We start from the raw sequence: 23,404 nt of genomic DNA on the forward strand, positions 1-23,404 counted from the left end.
TCGATTACAATTGGATTGAAGAGTATGAGACGAGTTGCCGATGTTCACTGTATATATTTTGCGTCTGCATCTTCTCGTACATAATACTAAGCATTGAGAGTGGGAGTCTTGGATTGGATTGCAGGCTCGCTCGGTATAACATGGAGATGTTAATGGAGTTTATGATGATTGAGAGTGTGTTTGATTGTTTGATTGCTTGCTTGCTGTGATGTGGTTTGCATGGCAGCTCGCTATCTATCCATGATACATTAGTCTTTGGTGCGCGAGCGGACGAGTAGTAGATGATCACTAAACAGTGGAGAGAATCACTAAACACCACTTGCAAGATCTCGGCTGCTTATGGAAGCAGCATCACCACACCAAAGACAAACCCAGCTGCGAGGAGATATCGAAGGGAGATAAGCCCAAAGTCCAGCTCGTCCTGTGACACGCATAAATTTTTGCGGGGCTTTGCCAACCATGAATGTCCCAGTGATACGAAAGTTTACTGGGGCTCTGAGTATATAATAGATGAGTTACAAGTTTCTTGTCCTAAACCTCAGTACCACCCGTTTCTTGTTTGCCCTTGCAATCTTTCAATCGCCTTCCTTTTGAAATCTGTCTTTTTTCCACTGCCATTAAGCATTGAGCATCGCCATGACGTCCAACACGCCACCCCAGATCCTCCTCACCGGTAGCACTGGCTACATTGGTGGCACCATCCTCACCCATCTCCTAAACTCTTCCTCTCCAACTCTAAGCGCCGCTACCATCACCTGCATTATTCGCGGCCCTGAACGGGCTGCCACACTCTCCTCCACCTATGGCGCCCGCGTGCGACCGGTCGTCTATAAGGATCTTGATGATCTCGAGGCGACGACTGCTACCGCCTCGCAGCACGACATCGTCATCAACACCACTCTCGGCTTTCACACACCCTCCGTGCAGGCGCTGCTCCGCGGCCTCGCACAGCGTAAGGCGTCGACAGGGCGGGACGTGTGGATGATTCACACATCCGGCACGTCTAACCTGGCCGACCAGCCGATTTCACGAAAGTGGGTGGAGGAGGAACCAGAGCGAGAGTTCGACGATGCAAAAGACGATGTTTATGGCTACGAAAAGAGGCGCGAAGCGCTGCATCCGGCTCCACAGCGGAGCACAGAGCTGAGCGTCGTGGACGCGGGACTGGAGCTGGGCGTCAAGACCCTGGTCATTATGAGTCCGACCATCTACGGGCTTGGGACCGGGCTGTTTAACAAGACGAGTCTCCAGCTTCCGATGTATATACGGGGTGTGTTGGATCACGGACGCGCAGTGGTGATTGGAGATGGAAAGGGGGTGTGGGACCACGTGCACGTAGAGGACGTGGCGGACCTTTACAAGATCGCGGTCGCCAATGTATTGGAGAGTGGCGGCAAGGATTTGCCGACAGGTAAGGAGGGAATCATCTTTAGTGGGAACGGCCGACATACGTGGATGGAGGCGGCGCAGGCGGTGGCGGATGCATGCTACGAGGAGGGCAAGTTCACAGAAAGAAGTGTAGAGAGCGTTGGGCTGTCGGAGGGAGTGAAGATCCTGGCGGCGAACATCCCTCACATGAACGAGGACATGATTGAGCTGGCACTGTGCAGCAATGCGCTGACTGTGCCGACAGTAGCTACGAAGTTGGGCTGGAAGCCGACAAGGGGGGAGGAGGCTTGGAGAATGGGGTTCCGGGACGACGTTAAGGCGGTACTGGAGAGAAGATAGTGGCGAAAGTATCTTCTGTATTTGTGATTGGAATCGCCACTCAATGAATCTCTAGACCCTTTTTTCAAAACAAAGCAAATCGCCTGGGTCAGGGGGGCACGAGGACGACCTTATTCCGGAGTCGGATGGCGCTACTATTACTTGGTCTTTCCCAGTAATGGAGTTCATGATGATTGAAAGTGTGTTCGATGGTTTATCTACTTGCTGGGATGTGACTTGGCGGTGTAATACATACTTTGCCGTGCCCGAGCGAATGCATCAGAGAAATCCAACTGTGGCTGGTCATACAAACGGTGATATACCTCGCGTGCTATATCAGAGCTGCAATTGAGGTGGAAGCTTACCTCATCCTCAGGAAAGGGAACCCCCAAAACCCTCTCCAATAGGTACCCGGTGTCATACTTTGAATCATGACCACCCCCTTGACGCTCCCAGCTCCATCGTATTATTTCAAGATAGAATACATCGAGAAGAATATCCTTGACTGGTCTACGATAGTCAAGTTCCAAAACCGAACCATATCTCCCCACCCCCACAAGAGCATAGACTTTGTCTCTGATCTCTGCACACTCGTGATCACCATACATCTGGAATAGCAGGTTGAAACTGAGCTTGTTGGAAGGACCTCTCGTCATGCTTGTATTATTGGCTATACGCATGGCTCCACTTTTCATCAGGACGTTATGGAAAGGCGTGAACGCTTCCTGGTTGGTCGAGAACTTGACTTTATCAAGATAGTCATATAATTGTACTAGTTTATACCACTTGAGTCTCAGTGTACCACAGTGGACCTCTTTGTCGAGGGCGAGTAGTACTTCTTGGATGATCCACATGCGAGACCAATAAGCTCTCCCGCATAGTGACAGTACGCTACGAGCTTCTTCCCTGGTCCAAATAGTCGCGCTTTCGTTTTCTTTGGTGGCTTTTTTACTGTCTTTGTCCTCGTTGGGGAACAGGTTCGGTAAGGCCCTCCCACTGTAACGCCTGCTCCACGTCCAGGTTGTCAACGCCCGTATGGCAAGATCGCTGTCTTCGCCTTCTTTACCCAGCCAGACCAGAACCTTTCGTGCGTTCGAATATATGGAGCCCATCATTTGTACTTGATGATTGCGCTCGTCCACCTCCGACTGCTGTATACAGACTGCCTCAATCCAGAACGGTCCATAATTTTCATGGAGTAGTTGCTGATGTAGGAAGTCCCATAGATTTTCGCGAATTGGGACACTGACGCCGTTGATCTCGATGTCGGTGTGCATTACATCGGCGCCCCAGGTATAAGACAAAGCAGTATACGATGGACAGTCTTCTGGGCTGTAGGTCTGCAGGCTGCATCTCGTCATGTCTTCGTCATTGTTGGGTTGGAGGGTGAGCAGTCTGATCTCTCTGCGCGTCCGATCGAGGGGGCATGACGCATAGAGTTCGCCCATCGTCCGTGGTTCGTATGCGCTGGGTAAAGCTGATGAGCGTTTCGTGGTACACGACGTGAATCTGTGATGTGAGCGTGCTATCGTATATGAAAGAGACGACGAGACAGCTTCAGATATGTTACATAGATGGCTGCCTGAAGCTTCGTAATGCCTGGTAGGGCGATAGAGGCTGTGTCACCGAGCCCATGACGTTGAGGCTGAAGCACTCAGCTCTACATACTCTGGCGGTGCTATCACAGCCAATAGCACGAGGTCAGAAGCTGTTTGGATGTACAGGTCTGCGCGCCGAAGACTATGCTATGACGACAGGCATTCTTAGACACAGGTAAACGTTCATTGGAGTTGACATTACGAGTTTAATATTTCGATTGTCTGATTGATTGGAATATGTGATGATATTTGCAAGATGGCGTATGTCTCCTTGGATTGATGCAAGATACCTCGGAAGGACGAAGTGCGGGGCATCCCAAACGAGGAAGCTACCCCTCCATGCAGCTTTCACGCCGCTAACCTCATCCCACCTCCGTCTCCACACCACACCCTGCATGAGGCTCGTCATAGTATGCATCGCTCACGATCCTCGGCCAACCTTTCTTCCATTTGGTTCCAAGCTTAACTCCGTCCAACGACATTGCCGTGAATGAAGATCGGTGCCTCGCTGCTGAAGTTCTTTACGTCGTCCATGACCTCCTTGGTTCCTGTGCTCTGCAAGGCTTTTCCGACACTCTCCACGCTATCAAACTCCATAACGGTGCTAATAGCGTATGGGCCATCGGTGTTGAGCTCGCTGACGGCGTAGGACTTAAGACCGTGGTCTCCCCAGTGCTTCATGGCGAGAGGCATGTGTGTCTTGAGGTAGTACTCCTTGTCAAAAGTGGAGCCTTCCTTGCGAGGGTAGAGGACGATAGCGTTTGCGCCAGACATGATGATGTATAGTTGGATGGTGTTGGAAGGTGTTTAAAGAGCTCTGTATGCTGTGAGTAGAAGCTAATAGGGACTTGTAAGACGTACTGACTGTTGTAGATGCGATGCGCGTTGCTGAACAGCACTGACGTGGGAATTAGTGTCTTTATAGCTGTGCCGGCGCCTTGGATCGACTCAGTACCCCACTTCGCGATCCTTACATCCGCTTCCGGTCCTTCTATTTTGGACACTCGCCCGAGATTACTCGCAGTCCCACTACGATTGGGCTTAGGATATACAACGTCGACTTTTGTCAGCATGCGGTTATCGTTCGATCACGAGCCAGCTCCAGACACATATTACTCAGGCTTGGCCGGATCTTCCCGAGTGGATATCCTCACATGCATCTGGAGGGACCTTGGAAGATAGATGGCTACTTGCCAAGCTAACTTACTACCAGACACCTATTCCGACATCGTCGCGTTGCACCGCCAGCTGTGTCGCAACGTAAAACTCCGGTACAATTACTCGGATTCTTCTGGTGTAATAGCCTCGAAGGTTCCCATATCCCTATCGCCCAGGCGATTGCGCGCGATCAGGCTGTCCTTAATAACCACAACTCTTTGAGCGCCCGGCTCCCCCTCCTCTACAGAAGGGAGTATGGGGACAGGCACATCGTCTCGTAGGCCAGATGACCTCACGTCTCCCCACACCCTCCCTCCGGAAGGCACCGCAGTCTTCGCCCATATGTACGCTGTTTTGTTCATTCCCCTTAGCCTGAGCCCAACGACTGTGTGCACCTCTTTTGTAATCTTGGGCTGGACAACAATGCCTGGTCGCCATAGCTGGACTTTCTGTGGATATAAAAGCTTCTTGAAAACAATACTCGTGCGCTGGGCGATTACTGCTTCTTGTATGACGAGACCGGTACCAGAATGTGCGAAACGTCGAGGCAGTATGCTGTTAACCACGCGACCTTCTTCTTCGTGTGCACAATCCGTCAGTCTGAATCGGAGCGCGGGATCCAGCCCAAGGGATGCGTCCGGGAACCTCCCGCAGTCGATGGTACACGACGAACCCGACTCGAAGAAGAGCTGCAGTGCGGGAAAGAAAGTGTTCATCGTCCAGTAAATAATCTCTGGGCATAGTCAGCTCTGCCATCCTCTTGCACTACACACTTGGTAGACGCGCTCTCGTTGATCAATTGACTGGCTAAATTGGTTTTGTCCAATTCCGCAGTGTGTTCCAGACTGACAGTCCGCGGTATGAAAGCGCCGTGGTCCGTTGTAGAAACGGTGGTCGAATCCGATCCCTTTGCTTCGTCATCTTGCATCAAGGCCTCGCTGAGCTGGTCCCGAGAGCTCCAAAGCCTTGGAAAACCGCGGCGCTGTGCTTCTGTGAAAAGGTCTTCTGTTGAGCATTGGTAATAATCCATGCGAAGGAAGCAACTCGTGTTACCGATAGGACTTCCACCGGATATTGGATGCTTGTATAGTGGTTTCGGATTGCTATAAAAAAAAATGCAATTGATGTTTGTGGTTGCGATGGAGCCACAGAAAGCTATGTCTCCAAGAGTAGAGGTGTAGAAGTGCGCTTGCGTGCACTACAATTAAGATGACTCCACTCCTATTGGAAGGAAGAAACTTGGGATGAACCACATGATCGAGAAAGGACACCTAAGATTTCATGTGAAAGAGCATTCAGCTCCCGAACTGTTGATGGCGTGGGGTATGGAAGGTAAGTTCATCGGGTCTCCGCGATGGTACCAGCAACGTGTGGACAGGCTATCTATTACCTTTTCAAAAGGAAGGTGTACGCTTTCGGTCTTGCCTTAAACACATCATACCAAGTTTCCATATTCACCTCGTAGGAATAGGTATCCGGCGAAGATCCTTAGTAGATGGACTTCGCAGTTATGCATTCGAGCGGCCGAGAGTGAGCTGTCGCGATCGCATATTAAGCAAGCAGATCGCGCTTCACATCTGTCTCGTGTGACGTTTGGTAAGAACAAAGACAAAGGCCCACGTGCTCTTGCCCATGTCTTACCCAGGCGGAGTGTTGTGGAACATGTCACTGCGTGCCTGCGTCATTTCACTAGCGGCTCTTGGCGGGTGCTCTTACCTTCTCTATCTGTTTACTGTCAACTCCTACCGCTCAACTTACTCTAACACCAACTCCGCTGCGTCGTAAGCATCGCCACTGGTTGCAAGACTACTGATGGCGCCCACTACGTAAATCATCTCCCTACTCATCGCGCACTCCCGTGGTCATTACCTAACCTCACTTTAGACGATCCGGCAGCAATCGCGCAGGCGGCAAAGCTATAGACAAGCAAGTCATCAAGAAATCGAAGCAATCAGTCAAGACGGCCACGAAGCCCGCGAAGGGTACGGAGACCGCAAGTGAAGCTCCGCAGTACTTCCGCTTCCTCGATCTTTCTCCAGGTATGGCTTCTTGGCTTCTCGAAGTGACTGTCAAGTGCTAACACCGTGTAGAGCTACGCAACAGAGTCTACGGCTATGCCAAAGAGGACGACGCCAGCCGCTTCGCTCCACAGCCTAGACGACACCTCTCAGGTGCTTCGCGAAAGGGATATGCAGAGCGAACCTGGGGGTTCTTCGCTCTGACTCAAACTTGCTCACAAATTCGGGCAGAGTATCGTCCTCTCTGGGTTCAGCATCTTCGTGTTGCGTTGATGTCGACTCATCAGTTGGCCAACTTCCTCGATACATTTCTCCAGTCTGAGAACGAGCCCAAGCACGTGCCCAAGCTGGTACAGTTCCTATGGGATCATGGCCACGATAATGGAATGATCTTCGATCTTACGCGCATTCTGCGCCTCCATTCGCACTCTCCATCATTGCAACTTGAATTCGTTCCTGAGAATGTCGCACTCGGACAAACTGTGGATGAAGACATGTGTCACAATTGCATGATGCGATATCATAGAGAAGAACACGGCCTGGATCCCGACAGCGACGACGATGACTGCGACTGTCCACCCCTGCATATGAGCAACAGCGCGTGGAAAGAGTTCAAGGAAACCCAGATGGAGTATACTTTCGACATCCCTGAGTTTGTCCACAACACAAATGAAGCTTGGATGACGGCTGTGAAAGAAGACAAGGTGACCGTCACTTGCTCGTTCTGCCAGTGGAGTCACCATGCCATCTTCAAAATTCTCTACAAGGATCCGGTCTGTGAGACGACCACCGACTCTCAACCGGCTTGGGATCTACTCAAGCAATGGGGCATTCTCGATCTTCAAGTAAAGCGAGCCACGCATTTCATCTTGGCGTATGAAGAGGACCAAACCATGGACCATGATGGCTACAGAATGATCAACTCCGTCAAGCGCCAGGTTCTCATCCGCAAAGTGCCCTCGACGAGCTAGGTACCGGATGAGATGGTTGTGCGGTACAGCCAACTACACACAGCTTCAAGATTATATCACGAGTATGGTTGCGGCGGGACTGTTCAGAATCTGTGGGTACCGCATGCCTACGCAGGTCTTCTTTCTTTCAATACGTGCGATGGTACTGAAAGTCACTCGCTGAGGTCAAATTCGCATAGAACATCATGTTTAGCTGTTAATTTCAAGGTCTCATAGTACACTAGTTATCATTCGCGGTTACGCCAGCCCTGAATATAGCTATTTGAACGTTCAACATAAACCGTTACCATCGCAGCGACTTGATACCATTTCGCAGTGTTCAGGACGACCATTTGACACACTTGCAATCCGGGGTGTCGGCCAGAGTTACTGTTGCTTGCTCGACTGTAGACATGCCGTTTGCTTATCATTGTCACATCATAGGAGGGGTTGACAATAGGCAAAGCATAACTAAGTGTAGTCATGCTGATTCCAGTTAGGTTTATCAACCCTTCCGTACACGCATATAAGATCCCAACTTCCCCACCTAGGGGAAGGTTTCTGGAAAGCATGATCATCAACATTCTTCCTGTGAAGAGTATCATCGAAACCACAAAGGACATGCTCCCAACACTTCCAACTGAGATACTTCGTATGATATCTGAGGACAACGCTGATGATGAAGCCACGCTGAAACGCCTCTCAACATTGAGTCGAGAATTCCGAGGACTCGCCCAAGAGCTCCTCTTTCGCAAGATTGAGATATCCATACGATCTAGTCAACGTCCCAGTCGCTGCGGGCTACTCGTGAGACTGTTCACATCGTCCTTGAGTGCACCGCCGTTGCAAGAGTGGGTTCGACACTTGAGCCTTAGCTTTCCCACAATCTCCGACTCCCGCATCGATCCCGGTTTATTACTCTCCTTGCACATCTGAACCGGCTCACACATTTGACTATCGACACACAATATACTCCTGAGCCTGCAAGAGCCAACGACGGAACATGGGAATATTCATCATGGAAGCGTCAAGGGAACGACGTCTCTAGACCCGTAACCTGAGTTCGTCCAGCTTGTCCAGGCACTTACCACTCTTCCAAAAACTCCAATCAACCTCATCGACGTACACATTCTGCTTGAAGAGAGAGATCACAACGGTACAGACCTGTTCCAATTCTCTATACCTCTCCAGTTTTCTCGCCTCACCCTGGACATGCCAAACTTTTGCGATCCATGGGCAACACGTATTGCTCCGCGCATTGCTCACGTCGCGCAACGTCTAACGCATCTTCACATCAAAGAGACATGGCCAGGAGGGAGACGAGAACAGTGCTCACGGGCTGACTTCTCAGGCTTCAGCAGCCTTGCAGATCTTCGCGTCCCGGCAGCGATGTAGTTTGATCATGCTGTACTATGTGTTAACATAACCTCGTGGAAAACTTCGAGTGATGGGCGATTGGCACCAGCGCACAACATGCCTGCCATTTGGTGTTCTTTTGTTCAAGATCAATGTTCAAAGCCAATCGACACATGAGCTCTTCTAGCATACCTTTTTGTGTCGCCAAACAAGGCGGAACAGCGGAAGCCATGACTTTCTGTCCTTGGTGTTTTGTAGAAAGCAGGAGGAACACACACAACTATGCCGATTCGTCGTCAGACTTTTGGAGATAATGAAGACGTTGTGATACGAAGAAGAGAGAACGAGAGGTAGAGTGTGGGTTTATATACCCGTCGACCCTGCTAAGCCAGTAACCAGTCATGCCAAATACTACCTCCCTACAATCGAGCAGGCGGCGACATGAGCATTCCATAACTCAACTTTTACCTCATTTTAGAAGTTGAAGACTACAAACGCGACGAGAGCACATCGCTTGCTTCTGCTGTCCTTTCGGTAGGCGGCAAACCATGGGTAGCTCATAGCGATGCGAATGCATAAACTATGTGTATTCGGCAAGAGTGAAAGCCTGGAACTGCAACATGAAATGCATGTTCGCATCCTTCTGAGTCCCCAGACCAGGAATGAGACATGATGGTGGTGATGGTGGAATTTTGGAATGTCTTTTTGGCATACCACTAGAAGGAGCGGATCCGAAAAGCACCACATAGAAACGAGGGGTTGCTTTTTGTTTGTTCATATAGAAGAGACGGAGGTTCCGCACTCCCTCATGGGTGATACAGAATGTGATTTTGGAAAGAAGAATGTTCTGAGGGAAGAAGAACCAGGCCGCAAGTCATGTAAAGTCTCTTCGGAGTTTTTGGAAAGGGCCGGACCGGACCGGGCAACAATCCATCGCACTTTGGAAAATTCGTTTTGGAAAATGACTGGCAGACCTGGTGATAAAGAGAAGAAGAAACGGAGACAGGTAGGAAGGAGGGGTTTATATACGCGAAGGATGGAGCCAGAGCACGTGAGACCCGTAGCTGAACGATGGAAGACTGGACGGAGATATTCAGCGTCAGCGCTGCACCACAAGACAGAGAGACTTACCTTCCAACCATCTCAGTCTTCATCACTGCCACCTCCACAATCCATACCTACTAGCACCAAAACGCCTGATCTCAGAACGGAACAGTTTGTCATTCCATTTCCACTGATAATATACACTTGGCGCGAGACCCTCACTTAGTCCCGCACCCATAAATCCCATGCCTGTGAAGAACGCCACAAAACCCTAGCTTTCGACTTGCTCGACAGTATTTATAAGGGTATAGAATCTGGAAACCCCGGCCCATGTTGTAAGAAAGAAAACACTAATTTCCACTTGCACCCGTCCCTGTATTCACACCACTCTCCCTCTTCCGTCTCCGTCTCTGCCGCGCGTTGTCTTTCAGGAACTGCGGGTCTATGAAACCTTCTGGGAGTTCAAACTCCTTTTCTGCAAACTCGGGTATGGGCTGGCCGAAGGCAGATGCGTTGCGCCCGTGTCTATGTTTGCCGAGGGCCGCAGCGCGGAGGTGTGGTTTCGCGTAGAACGAGCTAAACGGTGCCGCGGGTTCAGGCGGCACGAAGGGGAGGAGGAAGCCATGCGGACGCGGCGGCCGCCGTGGTTTCGGTGGCTCGGGCTCCTTGGGTTGCTGTCGTGGAGGCGGAGGATCGCGGCTGCGGACTACAATGTTATCTGAGTCTTCTGTTTCCTCGCCATCCTCTTCTTCGTCTTCTTCCCTTGCGGCAAGGGCTGCTTCTTTTTCAGCACGCAGGCGCTTCTCCTCTTCTTTCCAGACGCGGAACTTGTCAACGAGGGCTTCTACTTCTCGGACAAAGTAGTCGCGCTTCGCCTCCCAGTCCTTTCTTTCGCCGTCTGTCACGCCCGTTATGCCCATGACCTTTAGCCAGTCCGGGCCCTGCAGTCCGTCGAGGAGCCTCTCTAGTTGCACCTTTTCGTGCATGGCGCGCTCCTTTTCGATATTCCGCAGCTGCTTCTCCTTGCGCTCGGCACGTCGGTGTTGTGTGAAGAAGACCGAGTCGGCAAGCGGGTCTTCGCTGTCATTGTGGGAGATGGCATTGGCTATGGAGGCGTAATTGAGGACTGTGAATGTAGTCGACGACTGGGCCGGCGGTATTGACGGATCCGAAGCATGGCGCGGAGGGGACGAGTGTCGTGCTTTCCGCGACCGCGTCGGGCTCACTGAGCTTCGTGGGGGCTCTGGTGTCTTGGACTTGAGCGGCTCGTCGACAATGTATATGGGCGTGTCGACATTGAGAAATTCTGCACGCGATCAGAAGCTATACCCGGCATGTGACAGGGACAGTGACCTACCATCCTCTTTGGGCACGCCGGCAATGATGTCGTCGTAGTTGGCAAAGTAGACGGCGAGATCGCTCTTCAGCCGGGAACCTCCATCGTGGCTCCGCAGACTCCTCTTATCTGTGGTTGTCGAGGAAGCTGTGGAAGCCGGGGCGGGGACAGCTGGGGGCGCAGCAAGCTTGCCGGAGCTGCCAGGCCGGGGCGTGGACCTCGCGGAGGGCACGTCGTCGGCGTCGATGCCCAGGGGCGCGGCGACGCCATTGGTGATGCGCAGAAGCTCGCCATGTGGTTGTGTAACGGTAATCTTGGTCGGCGGTCTCGTGTCGGTCGCGTCGGGCTCGAGGGCAGTGGCTGGCCGCTTCCTGCTGCTGGTGCGCGCAGGCGGCGGAGGTTTTGCAGGCGTGTGGGTGACGGGCTTGACGGGCTTGACGGGCTTGACGGCGCCGTCGTCATCGTCGTCGGCGCGCGCAAGCAGGGGGCCGCTTTTCGAGGCTCGTCTTGTCGCGATGGGCGCGTGGTTGAGGTTGCGCTGGGCTTGTTGGTGGGCGTCATCGCGCGACACGGGCAGGAAGTTGAGCCTGGTCTGCCGTTCATTCGAGCTCCGCAGCAGCGAAGGCCGAACGGCGTTGGCCATGGTAGTGAGCAGACTCGAGATCATTCGCGATTCGCTGGGTCATCTTCTAGCTATTCATTGTGGAGCTGCCATTGATGTCGCGCTGAGATGTGCCAAAACGCGAGCCGTTAGGGGGTCGTCGAGTGGCAGAGCCCGCGCAGTTTGCCAAACGAGCTGCTGCACCCACGACGCTCCCGTACGCCTCACCAAGACACTTGCAAACAGGATGAGGTTCGATTAAGCTCTATAGCAGGCCCTCCCCTCTCCATATCGCCATGTACATCAGAAGATTATTCAACGAATTGCAGTACAGCGCATGTGAGATACTTGGAAGCGTAGCGCCACTGACGTTGGTAGCCAATCAGTGCGAATGGGCGACATCAACTATCGACTTGAACACCATAACGCTTTCGCTAGAACTGACTACAGGACGTCCTTCTATTGGAAGGGCAATTGAGAGATTGAGAGATCGTGACATGTCAGTGATGATTTACTTGCTATAGCTGGGCACACCATAGCACCACAACAATCAATAGCATACCTAGGTATTCAACTCCTACATACCACACTGAAACATCAACGCGAATGTCAACACAGTGTCGAAGCCAAACACGAGACATCACGAGAAGAGAAAGTCCTTCAGGACGGGCGACCCAGCAAACTCCGGGTTCAGCAAAACGCAACTATTAATAGGTCAGCCGATGTACGCTAGCTTTGTTATCGATAAACACACTTGAGAAAGTACGAGAGTCCTTGTTTCCGCTTTTCCAGAAAACGGGGCCTAAAGCGAGCTATGCCGGACGCGTTAGTACTATATTGTTTGGTGGAGTGATGCTGCAGGCGGCCATGTGACTTACATATTACGGATTTGGGTGGGAAGTGCGGCATGGAACCCGCGGCATGAGGAAACGTCTGGAGCAGCTTGGTGTGCAGATCTTCAAACTCGGAGTATCTGGTACGATCAGCAGATGAAATGGAAAGTGACAGAAGATAGCCAACCTCTTGCGTATCTTCATGGGACCACCCTGTCACAGTCAGCATATGCATGATGGTTCATCACCTGGAGATGGCAGTCCACCACGGGCCCTCTGCATGAAACCATTTTTTTTGAAAAACAATCTCGCGCAGATGATTGGCTCCGAGGACATCGCCGGGCAGACTAGCGCATCTTCCATGCGGCTGGGAACTTACATCCAGTGTCTCGACCGTACAATTAAAGACAACGTAAGCCCCAAAGCCCGGTGATGGCCCGCCGATGACAACGTAATCATCTATCGTGACACCCTTGGCCCAGAGGACTTTGCAGTGGTCCGAGTCCTCATCGGTATGGTCCTCGAGGCCGATGGGGGTGGGGCGGCCGTTGTCAGCAGAGTAGTTACTCAGATACGAGGCATTGCGCTGGTGGGATTGCCAGTAGGGTGGGACCACGCCCACGCTGTTGCGGTCTGGCGTAGCAGTGGCGGAGGTTGGCCCATCTCGGGCTGGCGACGAAGACGGGTCTCCAGTTTCAAAGCTCGCCGGCTCCATCCATTTACAGGAGATGGCTGGGCAGGTGGCGCGTCAAACGGGAGGGCGGTTGGTATCTGGAATGCCGCGTGGAGGTGTGAGGGGTAGATATGCTCGCCGGTGCATGCAGCCAGATGCAGTCGCGTCTAGTGTCTTGTTGACGATGTCTGGAGAATTGGCGGCGCTGGCCTCGCTCATCTCAACCGAATGATGCGCAGAGCGGACTAGGATGCGAGACCCTGAGAGCCGACTAGTGGCTGCAGCCAGTGGCCAATACGACCAAACGTCCATCCCATCCCTGTCCGGCCGAGGGATTAATGGCAAACTTCCATCACGCAGTCTGCGATCTTCCACGGAATGCCGCCCTTTCCACGCCGACTCCACCGCAATAACATGGCTCGAGTCACGCCAACCCGTCCCCGACAGGCATCGTCCCGGGCGAGAAGGTAGGCTGAAGGCAGGCGGGGGTGCACGTACCGGACCGTGAACTTTCCTATCTCGAACGACCACTAGCTCATTGCTTCCCGTCGACACATCCCTCCCTTTATATATCGGACGCCGCCTTTCCCTCCAGCCTCTTCATCGCTTTCGCTGTTGAGGTTTACTTTTATCTTTGATCGTCCACCGTCTGTCGCTGACCGTATATCATCTAATACTTTCGCTTCAAACCTTCCGTCAACAAACACCATCAACATGCGTTCCGTCTTCGCCCTCAGCATCGCCGCCTTCACTGGCCTGGTCGCTGCTCAAGACACTCCCCAGCAGAACTACCCATACACCATCGACCCCGACACGGTCGAGCAGTCTACTAGGGGTATGTAGAACGTGTAATCTGACCTACGACGCGTCGTCTGACATCCTCCAGATTACTGGTGTGACCAGAACAGGGCCCAATGCCCGCTCATTTGCCTTCAACAGCCCGGCATCAACTCCATGACTACCGAGCAGAACGACTGCGACTCTGACGCTCTGACCTACACTTGCGTCTGTGAGAACGGTGTTGCGCCCAACATCACAGAGTACTCCCAGACACTGCCATACTTCATCTGCCAACAATGGGGAAACACTTGCGTCGAGAACTGCAACGGTGACAACTCCTGCCAGAGCGCTTGCCGGTACGTTTTCTCAATTCGTTTACTACAAACACAACTAACATGATCAACAGTGAGGACCACCCTTGCGGAGCTCAAGACCCGTACCGCGGCAACACCTCTCTCCCCACCACCATGGCCTCCACCGCCGCCGCCACTGGCACCGACGGTTCCGCCTCAAACACCATCCCCGTCACTGGCTTCGGTGGTGCCTCTGAGACCGGCTCCAGCGACAGCAACAACAACGGTGGCTCCAACGACCAAGGCGGCGCTGGCTCCATCTTCATGCCCAACGCCGGCCTCGGTCTCGCCGCCGTCTTCGGCAGCGTCTTCCTCGGCTTCGCCGTCCTCTTGTAAAATCCAGGACTACAATCTCGCCGCGCAATCTAAGCTTCGTCCATCTTCTGTCCTTTCTTCATGCATAGCGTCTTTCTGCATAAAAAGCTTCACCAGTCCTTTCGGTTAGCTCGATACCCAGCTTGGGGCTTTTCGCTCATTTTACATGACAGCCTGGCAAGGCCCGTCTTTTGGTTACACTGCATGGGGTTTATGGCGTATATTTCTAATGGATGATCGTGATGGGATGTTGGTTCACTTGCCCCAGGGGTGTGAAGGTAGCATTAGTATGCCGTTGTAATACATTGAACGCCGAGGTGTTGTGGATGAGGAACTACTATATCTTTTTACATATGCTATGTGACTATGAATTGTCTGATGCATACAATTTACATGTGCACCACAGCAACCAAAAACAAAACGCAATCTATAGATACACTTTTGGAGGCGATTCATCCCACCAACACCCCCCCTGTAGACTCTTCCTCGGACTTCGTTGGCGCGGAGGACAGGTTATAACGCTCGCTCTTCCCTGTTCAATGTACACAGCGCGAAGATCCTGACTCCCCTCCAAACTCCCCGTTCGTCGCTTGACTGGCGATGGTACCGCTTCCAGTGGTGGAGAATCAGAGACCAAAGGACCAGGAGGAGCAGGATGCCTGATACTGAAATCCGGTGTATCATCAGCGTCTCCGTGCGCCATGGCTGAACTACATTTACTGGCCAGCGAAGAACACGCACTGAAGCGCAAGATCGGTTCTGTAGGTTTGTTGGCAAGAGAAGAACAGGCGCTGAATCGCGAAACGGGTTGTGCAGGCGTAGGCGTAGGCAGTTGCTCGACGGAAACGTGAAACATGCGTGATGAACTACTCGAACCGGAACGCTGGAGCAAGGCTCGTTGAGGCGGGCCTAGATGTAGCGTTTGCATGGTATCCAGAGAGGGAACGAGGGTAGGATCGAGAGAAGGTGAAGAGGGTGCTGTATCTGGACGGTCGCTATGACGAAGGAGCTCGGTTGTTGATGAGGTGAGGGATGGGGGTAAAGTGGGCGAGTCGGCCATGGGTCTTGCTGAGCCTTCTGGGAGTATGGATGAGCGGCGGCTGTTGTGGTATGAAGATGGAATGGAGATGGGTTGTGAGTGCCTGTTTGCACCTACTTCGATTGTGGCCGTGCCGGATGTGTTGACGATGTCGCGTGCGCGTTGGAGGAAAGTGCTGGTCGATTCTGGCATTGGGTTGGTCGAGTCGAAACTAGAGGCCGACGAGAAGGAAGCTGTGGAGCTGGTCGATAACCGCCGCTGAACTCGCGGATGTGCAGGTGTCGGTGGTACAAGACGTACGCTTACCTTTCTCGTGGCAGGCTCTGGTTTTGAAGTTATGGCACGCTTCGGCCTTATGGGTATGGTTTGCTCCATCGGTGATACTGCAGCTGACGACGGCGTTGAAGGGCCAGTAGGCTGGTCAGATGATCCAAGAGGCAAAGTCCCATGTTCCGTTAGAGGGAGTCTGACTGGATCTGACGAGGTCTCTCGATTGGTATGGAGGAGTTGGTCCTGGGAGGTTGATCCAGCTTCTTCATCGTATTCCATCCGCCCCTTCCCTTTCTCTGCTTTGCTGAATCTTCGAGGTTTCAACAAATCGCTTAAGCTGAACTGAGAGTCTTTTCGCTTTCGTCCTCCATATCTCGTACTTTGTGTGCTATACGATTGGAGGCTATGAAGCTGCTCCAGTTCGCCATCTCCACAGTAGTGTAGGTCGGAGTTCGACTGCGTCTGCATGATGCTTCTTCGTCTCTTCTGGAACGTTGCCTGAAGAGTGTACCAGTTAGCAGTGGTGTGGAAGCAGCTAGGACTACTTCGCCGTTGACATGAATGTGTTCGCTTACATTTGGCAGGGAAGCCACGCTCATCCCAACAAAATCTCCAGGATAACGCTGGTTATGCGAGTTGTCTGGCGGTCCACTCGGGCGTTCACTGACAGTAGCGTTGAGCGATGTGTGTTCGTCCTCGACTGATCCCCTTCGACTACCAAAGAGGCGCCTAAGCTTTGCGTTGACCTTCTCTATGATCTCGGTGACTTGTGATGGTCTTCGTAGATGAGTTTCGTTTTCGGGTGTAGGGGGCGTGGTAGGAAGGGTAGAGTAGGCACTGTGGAAGTTGGAACTTGGTCCAGTCATGGCTATGTTGTATGCTGGTGGTGGTAGGCAAGGACAGTCGATTGCTGTCCCATGACCACTTCCTTGTATTCTTCCTTGTTCCTTAATGTAGCCACGCGTTTGGAGGAATGATTCCGATACTTGTCGCTTCAATGAAAACTTTGGAGGCTATGGTAGTTGGAAGGTTTCTGGATCCACTTCTGTTTCGCTGATGTTGAAAATCACGCAGGGCTCGTCGGGAGGTGTGTTTCCATGTGCTTGAGATGTCATAGCATTGTAAAGTTAGAAGCTGATGGCAGAGATGACGATGAGAGCGAAGCAGACGAGAATCTTGTTGACCGATACCAGTGCTCGATAGTCGGATAACTCTTATTACTTTAATAGCCTAGCGATAAGTACGGTACGATCAGCAAGAACATGTTGGTGCCGCCAATGACCAAAGTCCTTCACTTGTACCAATGAATTCCACCAATGAAGTTCGATTGAAAGATACCAGATTGTTGATGCAATCGTACGGATCTGACTAAACAACAAATTGTGTGGTTAATGGCAGTGTGGAAGTCCAGCGAAGTAATCTGGAGCAGATAAGAGGATCCTGCACGCTGCACATGCACGCAAGAGAAGCGTGCACCTCGAGCGTTCCTGGGAAGACTGGCCTATAAGAGTCACACGTCTTACATCAGTGCCATGGTAGAGACCGCTACCGTGCTGACTAGGTGGAAAATCACCGTGCCTATCATCTCCAACGGGCGATACTCTGCAGGATACAGGTATACTTGTCATGATTACCACGACAGAAGTCGTACAGGATGATCAAACAGCAGGAACCGGGCGGGTTGCGATGACCTCAAGTGTGAAGAAACTGAGAAACCGCAGAGAATGGTGTGATATCCTGAGTAGCTCACTGACAGTAACCACTGCCTGGCACTGAGCAACGGCCAGATGATCAATTGAGGGGTGTTAACATCATCTGTAGGGACGATGCGCAACACCTTGGATAGCCGATAGCATCGATTGGACTTGGATGTCTCCTTTCGTCATCGTCGTCGTGGTTTTAAGCGTCCTTGGAAGAGGTCCGGGAACTTCAATTGGAAGCGAAGATGTGGTTGTGGTTTGGCTGTGGAGAAGGTGGAAGAAGCCGGCGCTAACACTGCGGCAGGTCGACGCGAGTTGCTTTGCTGACATAATCTTAGCGCGTCTGAATGCAAACATATCAAACACAGCATGATGACACCACCACTCCGACTTTCACGGTTCGCGAATCGAATTCGTCCCTCCATGTCACTATAGTCCTCAAAGGCTCGTGATGCCGCCTCGAATATTACCCAGAGGGCCCAGGGCTCTATCGTCACGATCGGCGGTCTGGGTCCATCTGCGGCCTCAGCGGAGGTTTGCTTCGAGCTCCGCAAATGCGCCAGAGGTCTACGATGTTGTCTGCGTAGGCGGTGGTCCCGCAGGATTGAGTCTTCTGACAGGGCTGAAAGCATCGCCAATCACAAGTGGGCTCAAAGTTGCGCTCATCGAGGGCCAAGATCTACACAAAAATCGACTATCACAAGATGCGACCTTGGAGAGCTTTTCGAATAGATGCAGCTCCCTCACTCCAGCCTCTGTGAAGAACTTGCAGGGTATGAATAAGCGTGTGAAATGTTAATAGTTCCAATCTGACATGTGCGGCGTAGAAATTGGAGCATGGGCGCATGTCAACACACCCCGAGTGCAACCATACCAAGAGATGCAAGTATGGGATGGCGTCACCGATGCGCGGATATCCTTCGATTGGCACACAGCGAAACCTCTCCTTACCCCTCGTAACCCGGCGCAACCTACAACAATCGCCTACATGATCGAGAACGTCAATACGGTCACAGCTCTCCTAAACCGGCTCGAACAATTGGGTGGTGTCGATTTCTACACATCTACAAAGGTCAACTCGATAGACCTGGGTACAGATACAGAGAAAATGGACTTCTCGTCGTGGCCAATTCTCACGCTGTCCAGTGGAAAGACACTGGCTGCTAGGCTGTTGGTCGGAGCTGATGGTGCGAACAGTCCAGTGCGGACTTTTGCAGACATTGAGTCACGAGGCTTCGACTATAGCAGACACGGCGTGGTGGCTAGTCTGAAGCTTGAGGGGCAAGGCTGGGGCGGTTCAGATCACAAGATCGCATACCAGCGGTTCCTGCCAACCGGCCCAATTGCTATGCTTCCACTTCCAGGCAACATGTCGACACTCGTATGGAGCACTACGCCGGAACGTGCTGCGAAGCTCAAGGCGTTGTCACAGACGGATTTCGTCGCAATGGTCGATGCAGGATTCCGACTTTCACCAACAGACTTGGAATACCTACATACCCTCTCATCCGGACAGGCAGAGGAGGTTGCATGGCGAGAGAAGCATACGCCCGTCAACGAACATGCGATACCGATGCGAGTAGCAAATGTGCAAGATGGCACAGTCGCGTCCTTCCCACTCCGAATGCGGCACGCCGATACCTACACTGGTGAACGAGTCGCACTGGTGGGTGACGCCGCGCATACCATACATCCACTAGCAGGTCAAGGTCTCAACCAAGGCCAAGGCGATGCTGCTGCGCTTGTACGAACAATATCACATGCGGTGCAGACCGGACAAGACATCGGATCGACATTGGCGTTGGAGAGCTATACCAGTGAACGATATGCGGAGAATAATGCAATGCTGGGCGTGTGCGATAAATTGCATCGTCTGTATAGCGTCGAGTCGGGTCCACTCGTAGGGCTACGAAGCCTCGGATTGAGAGCAGTCGATGCAATGGGCCCGTTGAAGGGTTTCTTCATGAGCCGGGCTGCCGGCGGATCGTAGGATTCTGTACCTGTATCTGTAGACGTATAAGTGTATGTATATAGCGTGCCAACGCAGCACCAACACAACATTCTCACACGACAATCATTCCCGAAATGTTGTTCCGCGCCTCTCTACTGCTTACCTATCGTCCCGAAGTTCCTTGCAAAGAGCCCCACAAATAATCTAGCCTACGGCACCTCGAGGAAACGTTAAAGAACAGACTTGTCCTACCTCAAGCGGACATCCGATTTGCAGCGAGCTTTCAACATTGACCATGGCGGACCATCAAAACGAAATTGAGACCTTCGGCAGCAACGACGACTTCTGGATCTTTGGATATGGGTATACGCCACCCATGAGTTTCGACACGTTTAGCCGAAAAGCTAACGCCTCGGTCGTAGGAGCTTGATATGGAAACCACCGCCACACTACGGTACGGCCCGAACATGGCATAGCGAAAAGCAAACATGCTGGCTTGACTTCCATCTAAAAGAGAGGATTTCTTTTATCTGACAGTAGGACCCAGATCAGCGAATTCCAGGATACATTGAAGGATATGTGAGGAGATTTTGGCAGGTATGTGCTTTCCTTGGCTGGTGCGAGAGATAGGACGATCAAACGTACGACAAAACGTTCTTTGCTAACGCTGGTAGGCGAGGTATGGAGACTCTCCCACTGGATCGTGGAGAAGCGGGGTCCGAGTGTGTGCTAATGCGGAGGTAATACAGTGAAGATCACCGCGGAACGCCCGAAGCCCCGGGACGTGTTGTCACGTTGATTGATAAAGCGCATTGGGAGACTTTAACGGATACTGTAAGCAATCGTTCACTATATTCAATCTCCTCAGCTTGTGGCTATATGTCCAGATGTGCCTCATCATGAAGGTTCAACACTAAGAGGAACAGCATGCGTCCACCGAACGCGTCTGGGGCGCCGCATACCACATTCCGGCCTCCAAAGTCCAAGAAGTACGCCAGTATCTGGACATCCGCGAGATAAACGGGTATTCGATCCAGTTCACACCATTCCATCCTGCAATCAGTACCTCAGAGGTCACGTCTCCGCCACACGACTCGGAGCCGACTGAAGCCGAAGCAGGCATGCGAGCTGGCATCAAGGCCACCAACACCATCGCCGTGAGAGAGGAGGCGGGAAGTGTTAGATGTTTGGTGTATATTGGGTTGCCGGAGAATCCGCAGTTTTTGGGTGCGCAGGATCCGGGTGCGTTGGCGAGGAAGATTTTGGAGAGTATGTTTCATCTCATTGCTCTGTTTGCTGGACGTGTCTCCCTTGCCATGATTTGTTCATACTGACCTGATTACAGGCAAAGGTCCGAGTGGCGAGAACAAAGAGTACCTTTACAACCTTGAGACCGCACTGCTTGGTTTGAGCTACAATAGCGGAGATGCTCACGTGAGCGACCTAGTAAGACGGTGCAAAGCATTAGAGAAGGAAGCTGGGATCGGGAGCGATCACGAAGACGGTGGCGCTGAAGGGCTGTACAGAGTAGGAAGTACAGAAGAACAAGAGGAGGTCGAAAAATAAACCTGGAATGCAACGGACAAGTCCGTAATGTCACATCGCATGTGGCGATACGCATATGAACAACAAGATCAAGCCAACCGAGGCTTCTGCGAAAGTCACTGGTGATTATGATTACGAAGCAGGCTAGCCTGCATGTGACCAGCCATAACGCCAGATATATGCATGATGCGCTTAGTATATACAAGAAGAGAACGTTGGGAACTATGCCCATGCGCCGACTAGTGCCATCAACAATGCCCCTGCTACGACACTGGCACAGGCCTGTAGTCGCCGCTTCCCCTGTAACGTCTCATAGCTCTCGTCACTTAAAAAATCTTCAGCAAGTAGCTCCACCAAGCCAGCAAATAGCAACAAGCCGCTGGATATGGCGTTCATGAAGCCCACAGTTAGTAAGCCAGCTTCACTTGCTGGGTCGTACAAGGTGTGTATAGCTAGACCTATTGCTTGCCCAATGGGTGTGGTGGTTCCGTAAGCTAGGGCCATTAGCCACGGCTTCGGTGATCCAGCTGGAAAGCGAATGGCGCTGATTCTGGAGCCGAGTGCGAAGCCTTCGAAGGTTTGGTGGAAGGAGATGGCTATGAGGAAGACGATAAATGCGGTGCCAGTGGCGACCGAGAGCGCCATGCCTATGAAGATGGAGTGGAAGAGGATTCCGGCTTCGAGCAGTAGGCATTGCAAGAGAAGTTTTTTATTCTGGGCTTCGGTTTTCTCCATATCTTCAGAGGATTCGCCGCCAGGTTGGTGGGTAGGATTGTGAGCATGGGGCCCAGGCAACAGGCGAGACTCGTCTTCTGAGTTGTCCTCATCTTGACGGGCGAGCTCTTCTCTGCTTATCTCCAGATCTGAGTCATTGTCGTCGTCAATGGATTTCCGGCCTATAGAATCATTGGGCGTCATCGGCGATGCCAGGGAAAACGACGGCGATCGGCCTGCCATCAGATTGGCTGAAGATTCGACATCGTGCAGCATGATGCCCGGTATGTGGCCATTCGCTCCTGGTGTGCCGTTGCTGAACCTCCCATAGCTATGGCTTCTCTTGTGGCCCGGGCGCGCAGTCGCAGCATGGTCGTCAAGGCCTAGGTTTTCGTAGCCAGTCGAGTGCGAATGGCCTGCTCCCCTTGATGCGAAGAACATCTCAACGCCTACTACTACAAAGACTGATGTCATGGCTATCAAGCCCGGCATGGCCGAGTAGCCCTTGTTCCAGAACGGGGGTAGACATGGGTCGGTGAGGGACTCGAAGGCGGTAGGGAGGAGATGGACGAAAGCGGTCGCTATCAGGACACCTGTGCCGAAGTGCCTAGATATGAAGAGGAATTGGTGGGGAACGGGTATCGAAGGAAAGCGCTTGACGACCACAGGGAAGGAGCAAGCTGTGAGACAGTCAGCAGTGCATTGGAGGGTATGTGAAGAAACGTACGAACCCGCAGTGCTAAGTGTGAGTATTAAGAACAAGGCGAAGACATGTATGGGTGTATTGTAGTGGCCCTTCGCCCCTTTGCTTCCGCATTCTGGTCGCTCATCGTTGTCCTGTTGTCTACGGAGCAATTCCGCATGAAGGATATGCGCAGGTATTTCCGAAAGGCCTAAGTTACAATGACGTGGTCAGTATACGAGCGCCACGGTCAGCAGAATAAGCACGCATGTCATACCTGCTAGAATGCCGTCTGCCTGCATGGCGGTGGTTGACAGAGCTTCCGAGCATCAAGGTACGCGCGGTTCCGTCGCGCTTGCCCAGTAGGTGCCGGGGTCCGGAGCCTCTATTGTTCCTCGGCCTTTCACCTATTCACGTCCTCGTCGGGTCCGCATTCTGGTAGATTCATTTCCTTTCTGACTGCAAACCTATTTGTACGTGTGTCCGGGGGTCCAACATGCACTCTGAACAAAGAAGTATTTCCGAACGCGCCGAAAGCCAAGACTGCGTCATACCTGGTATCTCTCAAACCTCAGATAACCATCTACCAACAATCGAAGATCAAGTGTCCATACAAGGCCTGGGCCCACGCTTGAGAGTCTGCCTTGTATCATAGGAGACTACCGTGCCCCGGCTCCTGTTAGCATCGGTTGTGGCGTCTTTCATGTCCATCTCCAGTTTTTTGGACAGCACGTCCTGTAAACATCACGCAACGTTAGCCACCGGCCATGGCCGGTGCTAT

General features: G+C 52.3%; 12 protein-coding genes across 12 annotated transcripts; 5 read left to right on the forward strand and 7 right to left on the reverse strand.

The window, feature by feature from the left end:
* Positions 1–541: 541 nt before the first annotated feature.
* BKA58DRAFT_109855 (NAD dependent epimerase/dehydratase family protein) lies at positions 542–1,827 on the forward strand. The gene has a single exon (XM_046163892.1). The coding sequence runs from the start codon at positions 637–639 to the stop codon at positions 1,726–1,728; it is 1,092 nt and encodes a 363-aa protein (XP_046029936.1). The 5' UTR covers positions 542–636; the 3' UTR covers positions 1,729–1,827.
* BKA58DRAFT_109841 (heterokaryon incompatibility protein-domain-containing protein) lies at positions 1,827–3,354 on the reverse strand. Its single transcript, XM_046163891.1, has one exon. The coding sequence runs from the start codon at positions 3,153–3,155 to the stop codon at positions 1,926–1,928; it is 1,230 nt and encodes a 409-aa protein (XP_046029937.1). The 5' UTR covers positions 3,156–3,354; the 3' UTR covers positions 1,827–1,925.
* A 142-nt stretch (positions 3,355–3,496) lies between these two features.
* BKA58DRAFT_378647 (uncharacterized protein) lies at positions 3,497–4,193 on the reverse strand. Its single transcript, XM_046169728.1, has one exon. The coding sequence runs from the start codon at positions 4,077–4,079 to the stop codon at positions 3,768–3,770; it is 312 nt and encodes a 103-aa protein (XP_046029938.1). The 5' UTR covers positions 4,080–4,193; the 3' UTR covers positions 3,497–3,767.
* A 15-nt stretch (positions 4,194–4,208) lies between these two features.
* BKA58DRAFT_378651 (uncharacterized protein) lies at positions 4,209–5,517 on the reverse strand. The gene has a single exon (XM_046169729.1). The coding sequence runs from the start codon at positions 5,177–5,179 to the stop codon at positions 4,583–4,585; it is 597 nt and encodes a 198-aa protein (XP_046029939.1). The 5' UTR covers positions 5,180–5,517; the 3' UTR covers positions 4,209–4,582.
* Positions 5,518–6,275: 758 nt separating this feature from the next.
* On the forward strand, positions 6,276–7,452 carry BKA58DRAFT_466703 (uncharacterized protein; the record flags this gene model as incomplete). Its single annotated transcript, XM_046175025.1, has 3 exons — positions 6,276–6,289; positions 6,348–6,502; positions 6,554–7,452. 3 exons carry the CDS (start codon positions 6,276–6,278, stop codon positions 7,450–7,452), a joined length of 1,068 nt encoding a protein of 355 aa, XP_046029940.1.
* Positions 7,453–10,181: 2,729 nt separating this feature from the next.
* BKA58DRAFT_399087 (something about silencing, SAS, complex subunit 4-domain-containing protein) lies at positions 10,182–11,810 on the reverse strand (the record flags this gene model as incomplete). The annotated part of the gene is made up of 2 exons (XM_046171525.1): positions 10,182–11,137; positions 11,189–11,810. 2 exons carry the CDS (start codon positions 11,808–11,810, stop codon positions 10,182–10,184), a joined length of 1,578 nt encoding a protein of 525 aa, XP_046029941.1.
* Positions 11,811–11,949: 139 nt separating this feature from the next.
* Positions 11,950–13,316, reverse strand: BKA58DRAFT_453337 (PX domain-containing protein; the record flags this gene model as incomplete). The annotated part of the gene is made up of 5 exons (XM_046174465.1): positions 11,950–12,472; positions 12,523–12,580; positions 12,647–12,741; positions 12,789–12,814; positions 12,981–13,316. The coding sequence occupies 5 exons, from the start codon at positions 13,314–13,316 to the stop codon at positions 12,409–12,411; spliced, it is 579 nt and encodes a 192-aa protein (XP_046029942.1). The 3' UTR covers positions 11,950–12,408.
* A 569-nt stretch (positions 13,317–13,885) lies between these two features.
* On the forward strand, positions 13,886–14,946 carry BKA58DRAFT_109985 (uncharacterized protein). The gene is made up of 3 exons (XM_046163894.1): positions 13,886–14,109; positions 14,161–14,410; positions 14,461–14,946. Exons 1-3 carry the CDS (start codon positions 13,989–13,991, stop codon positions 14,741–14,743), a joined length of 654 nt encoding a protein of 217 aa, XP_046029943.1. The 5' UTR covers positions 13,886–13,988; the 3' UTR covers positions 14,744–14,946.
* A 203-nt stretch (positions 14,947–15,149) lies between these two features.
* BKA58DRAFT_466706 (uncharacterized protein) lies at positions 15,150–16,897 on the reverse strand (the record flags this gene model as incomplete). The annotated part of the gene is made up of 2 exons (XM_046175026.1): positions 15,150–16,529; positions 16,607–16,897. The coding sequence occupies 2 exons, from the start codon at positions 16,895–16,897 to the stop codon at positions 15,150–15,152; spliced, it is 1,671 nt and encodes a 556-aa protein (XP_046029944.1).
* A 1,199-nt stretch (positions 16,898–18,096) lies between these two features.
* Positions 18,097–19,871, forward strand: BKA58DRAFT_333645 (uncharacterized protein). Its single transcript, XM_046168207.1, has 2 exons — positions 18,097–18,504; positions 18,559–19,871. Exons 1-2 carry the CDS (start codon positions 18,183–18,185, stop codon positions 19,719–19,721), a joined length of 1,485 nt encoding a protein of 494 aa, XP_046029945.1. The 5' UTR covers positions 18,097–18,182; the 3' UTR covers positions 19,722–19,871.
* Positions 19,818–21,448, forward strand: BKA58DRAFT_110163 (ChaC-like protein). Its single transcript, XM_046163898.1, has 7 exons — positions 19,818–20,045; positions 20,105–20,136; positions 20,230–20,279; positions 20,357–20,361; positions 20,432–20,516; positions 20,609–20,951; positions 21,028–21,448. The coding sequence occupies exons 1-7, from the start codon at positions 19,978–19,980 to the stop codon at positions 21,246–21,248; spliced, it is 804 nt and encodes a 267-aa protein (XP_046029946.1). The 5' UTR covers positions 19,818–19,977; the 3' UTR covers positions 21,249–21,448.
* On the reverse strand, positions 21,143–23,151 carry BKA58DRAFT_110140 (Zinc/iron permease). The gene is made up of 2 exons (XM_046163896.1): positions 22,901–23,151; positions 21,143–22,834 (listed from the first exon to the last, which is right to left on the reverse strand). The coding sequence occupies exons 1-2, from the start codon at positions 22,923–22,925 to the stop codon at positions 21,450–21,452; spliced, it is 1,410 nt and encodes a 469-aa protein (XP_046029947.1). The 5' UTR covers positions 22,926–23,151; the 3' UTR covers positions 21,143–21,449.
* Positions 23,152–23,404: the final 253 nt, after the last annotated feature.

The sequence above is a fragment of the Alternaria rosae genome, assembly GCF_020736505.1.
Source record: "Alternaria rosae strain MPI-PUGE-AT-0040 chromosome Unknown BKA58scaffold_2, whole genome shotgun sequence".
Taxonomy (NCBI): domain Eukaryota; kingdom Fungi; phylum Ascomycota; class Dothideomycetes; order Pleosporales; family Pleosporaceae; genus Alternaria; species Alternaria rosae.

What these genes read in the sequence shown, in the direction of transcription:
- BKA58DRAFT_378651 (XM_046169729.1), bottom strand. Translation starts at nt 5,179, where the DNA reads ATGAACACTTTCTTTCCCGCACTGCAGCTCTTCTTCGAGTCGGGTTCG.
- BKA58DRAFT_109985 (XM_046163894.1), top strand. Translation starts at nt 13,989, where the DNA reads ATGCGTTCCGTCTTCGCCCTCAGCATCGCCGCCTTCACTGGCCTGGTC. An exon ending in GGTCGAGCAGTCTACTAGGG is followed by an intron (nt 14,110 to 14,160) that starts GTATGTAGAACG and finishes GACATCCTCCAG; the next exon opens with ATTACTGGTGTGACCAGAAC. An exon ending in TCCTGCCAGAGCGCTTGCCG is followed by an intron (nt 14,411 to 14,460) that starts GTACGTTTTCTC and finishes CATGATCAACAG; the next exon opens with TGAGGACCACCCTTGCGGAG.
- BKA58DRAFT_110163 (XM_046163898.1), top strand. Translation starts at nt 19,978, where the DNA reads ATGGCGGACCATCAAAACGAAATTGAGACCTTCGGCAGCAACGACGAC. An exon ending in GAAACCACCGCCACACTACG is followed by an intron (nt 20,137 to 20,229) that starts GTACGGCCCGAA and finishes AGTAGGACCCAG; the next exon opens with ATCAGCGAATTCCAGGATAC. An exon ending in GGGAGACTTTAACGGATACT is followed by an intron (nt 20,517 to 20,608) that starts GTAAGCAATCGT and finishes TAAGAGGAACAG; the next exon opens with CATGCGTCCACCGAACGCGT.
- BKA58DRAFT_109855 (XM_046163892.1), top strand. Translation starts at nt 637, where the DNA reads ATGACGTCCAACACGCCACCCCAGATCCTCCTCACCGGTAGCACTGGC.
- BKA58DRAFT_109841 (XM_046163891.1), bottom strand. Translation starts at nt 3,155, where the DNA reads ATGGGCGAACTCTATGCGTCATGCCCCCTCGATCGGACGCGCAGAGAG.
- BKA58DRAFT_333645 (XM_046168207.1), top strand. Translation starts at nt 18,183, where the DNA reads ATGCCGCCTCGAATATTACCCAGAGGGCCCAGGGCTCTATCGTCACGA. An exon ending in CTCTGTGAAGAACTTGCAGG is followed by an intron (nt 18,505 to 18,558) that starts GTATGAATAAGC and finishes TGTGCGGCGTAG; the next exon opens with AAATTGGAGCATGGGCGCAT.
- BKA58DRAFT_110140 (XM_046163896.1), bottom strand. Translation starts at nt 22,925, where the DNA reads ATGCAGGCAGACGGCATTCTAGCAG. An exon ending in GGCAGACGGCATTCTAGCAG is followed by an intron (nt 22,835 to 22,900) that starts GTATGACATGCG and finishes ATTGTAACTTAG; the next exon opens with GCCTTTCGGAAATACCTGCG.
- BKA58DRAFT_378647 (XM_046169728.1), bottom strand. Translation starts at nt 4,079, where the DNA reads ATGTCTGGCGCAAACGCTATCGTCCTCTACCCTCGCAAGGAAGGCTCC.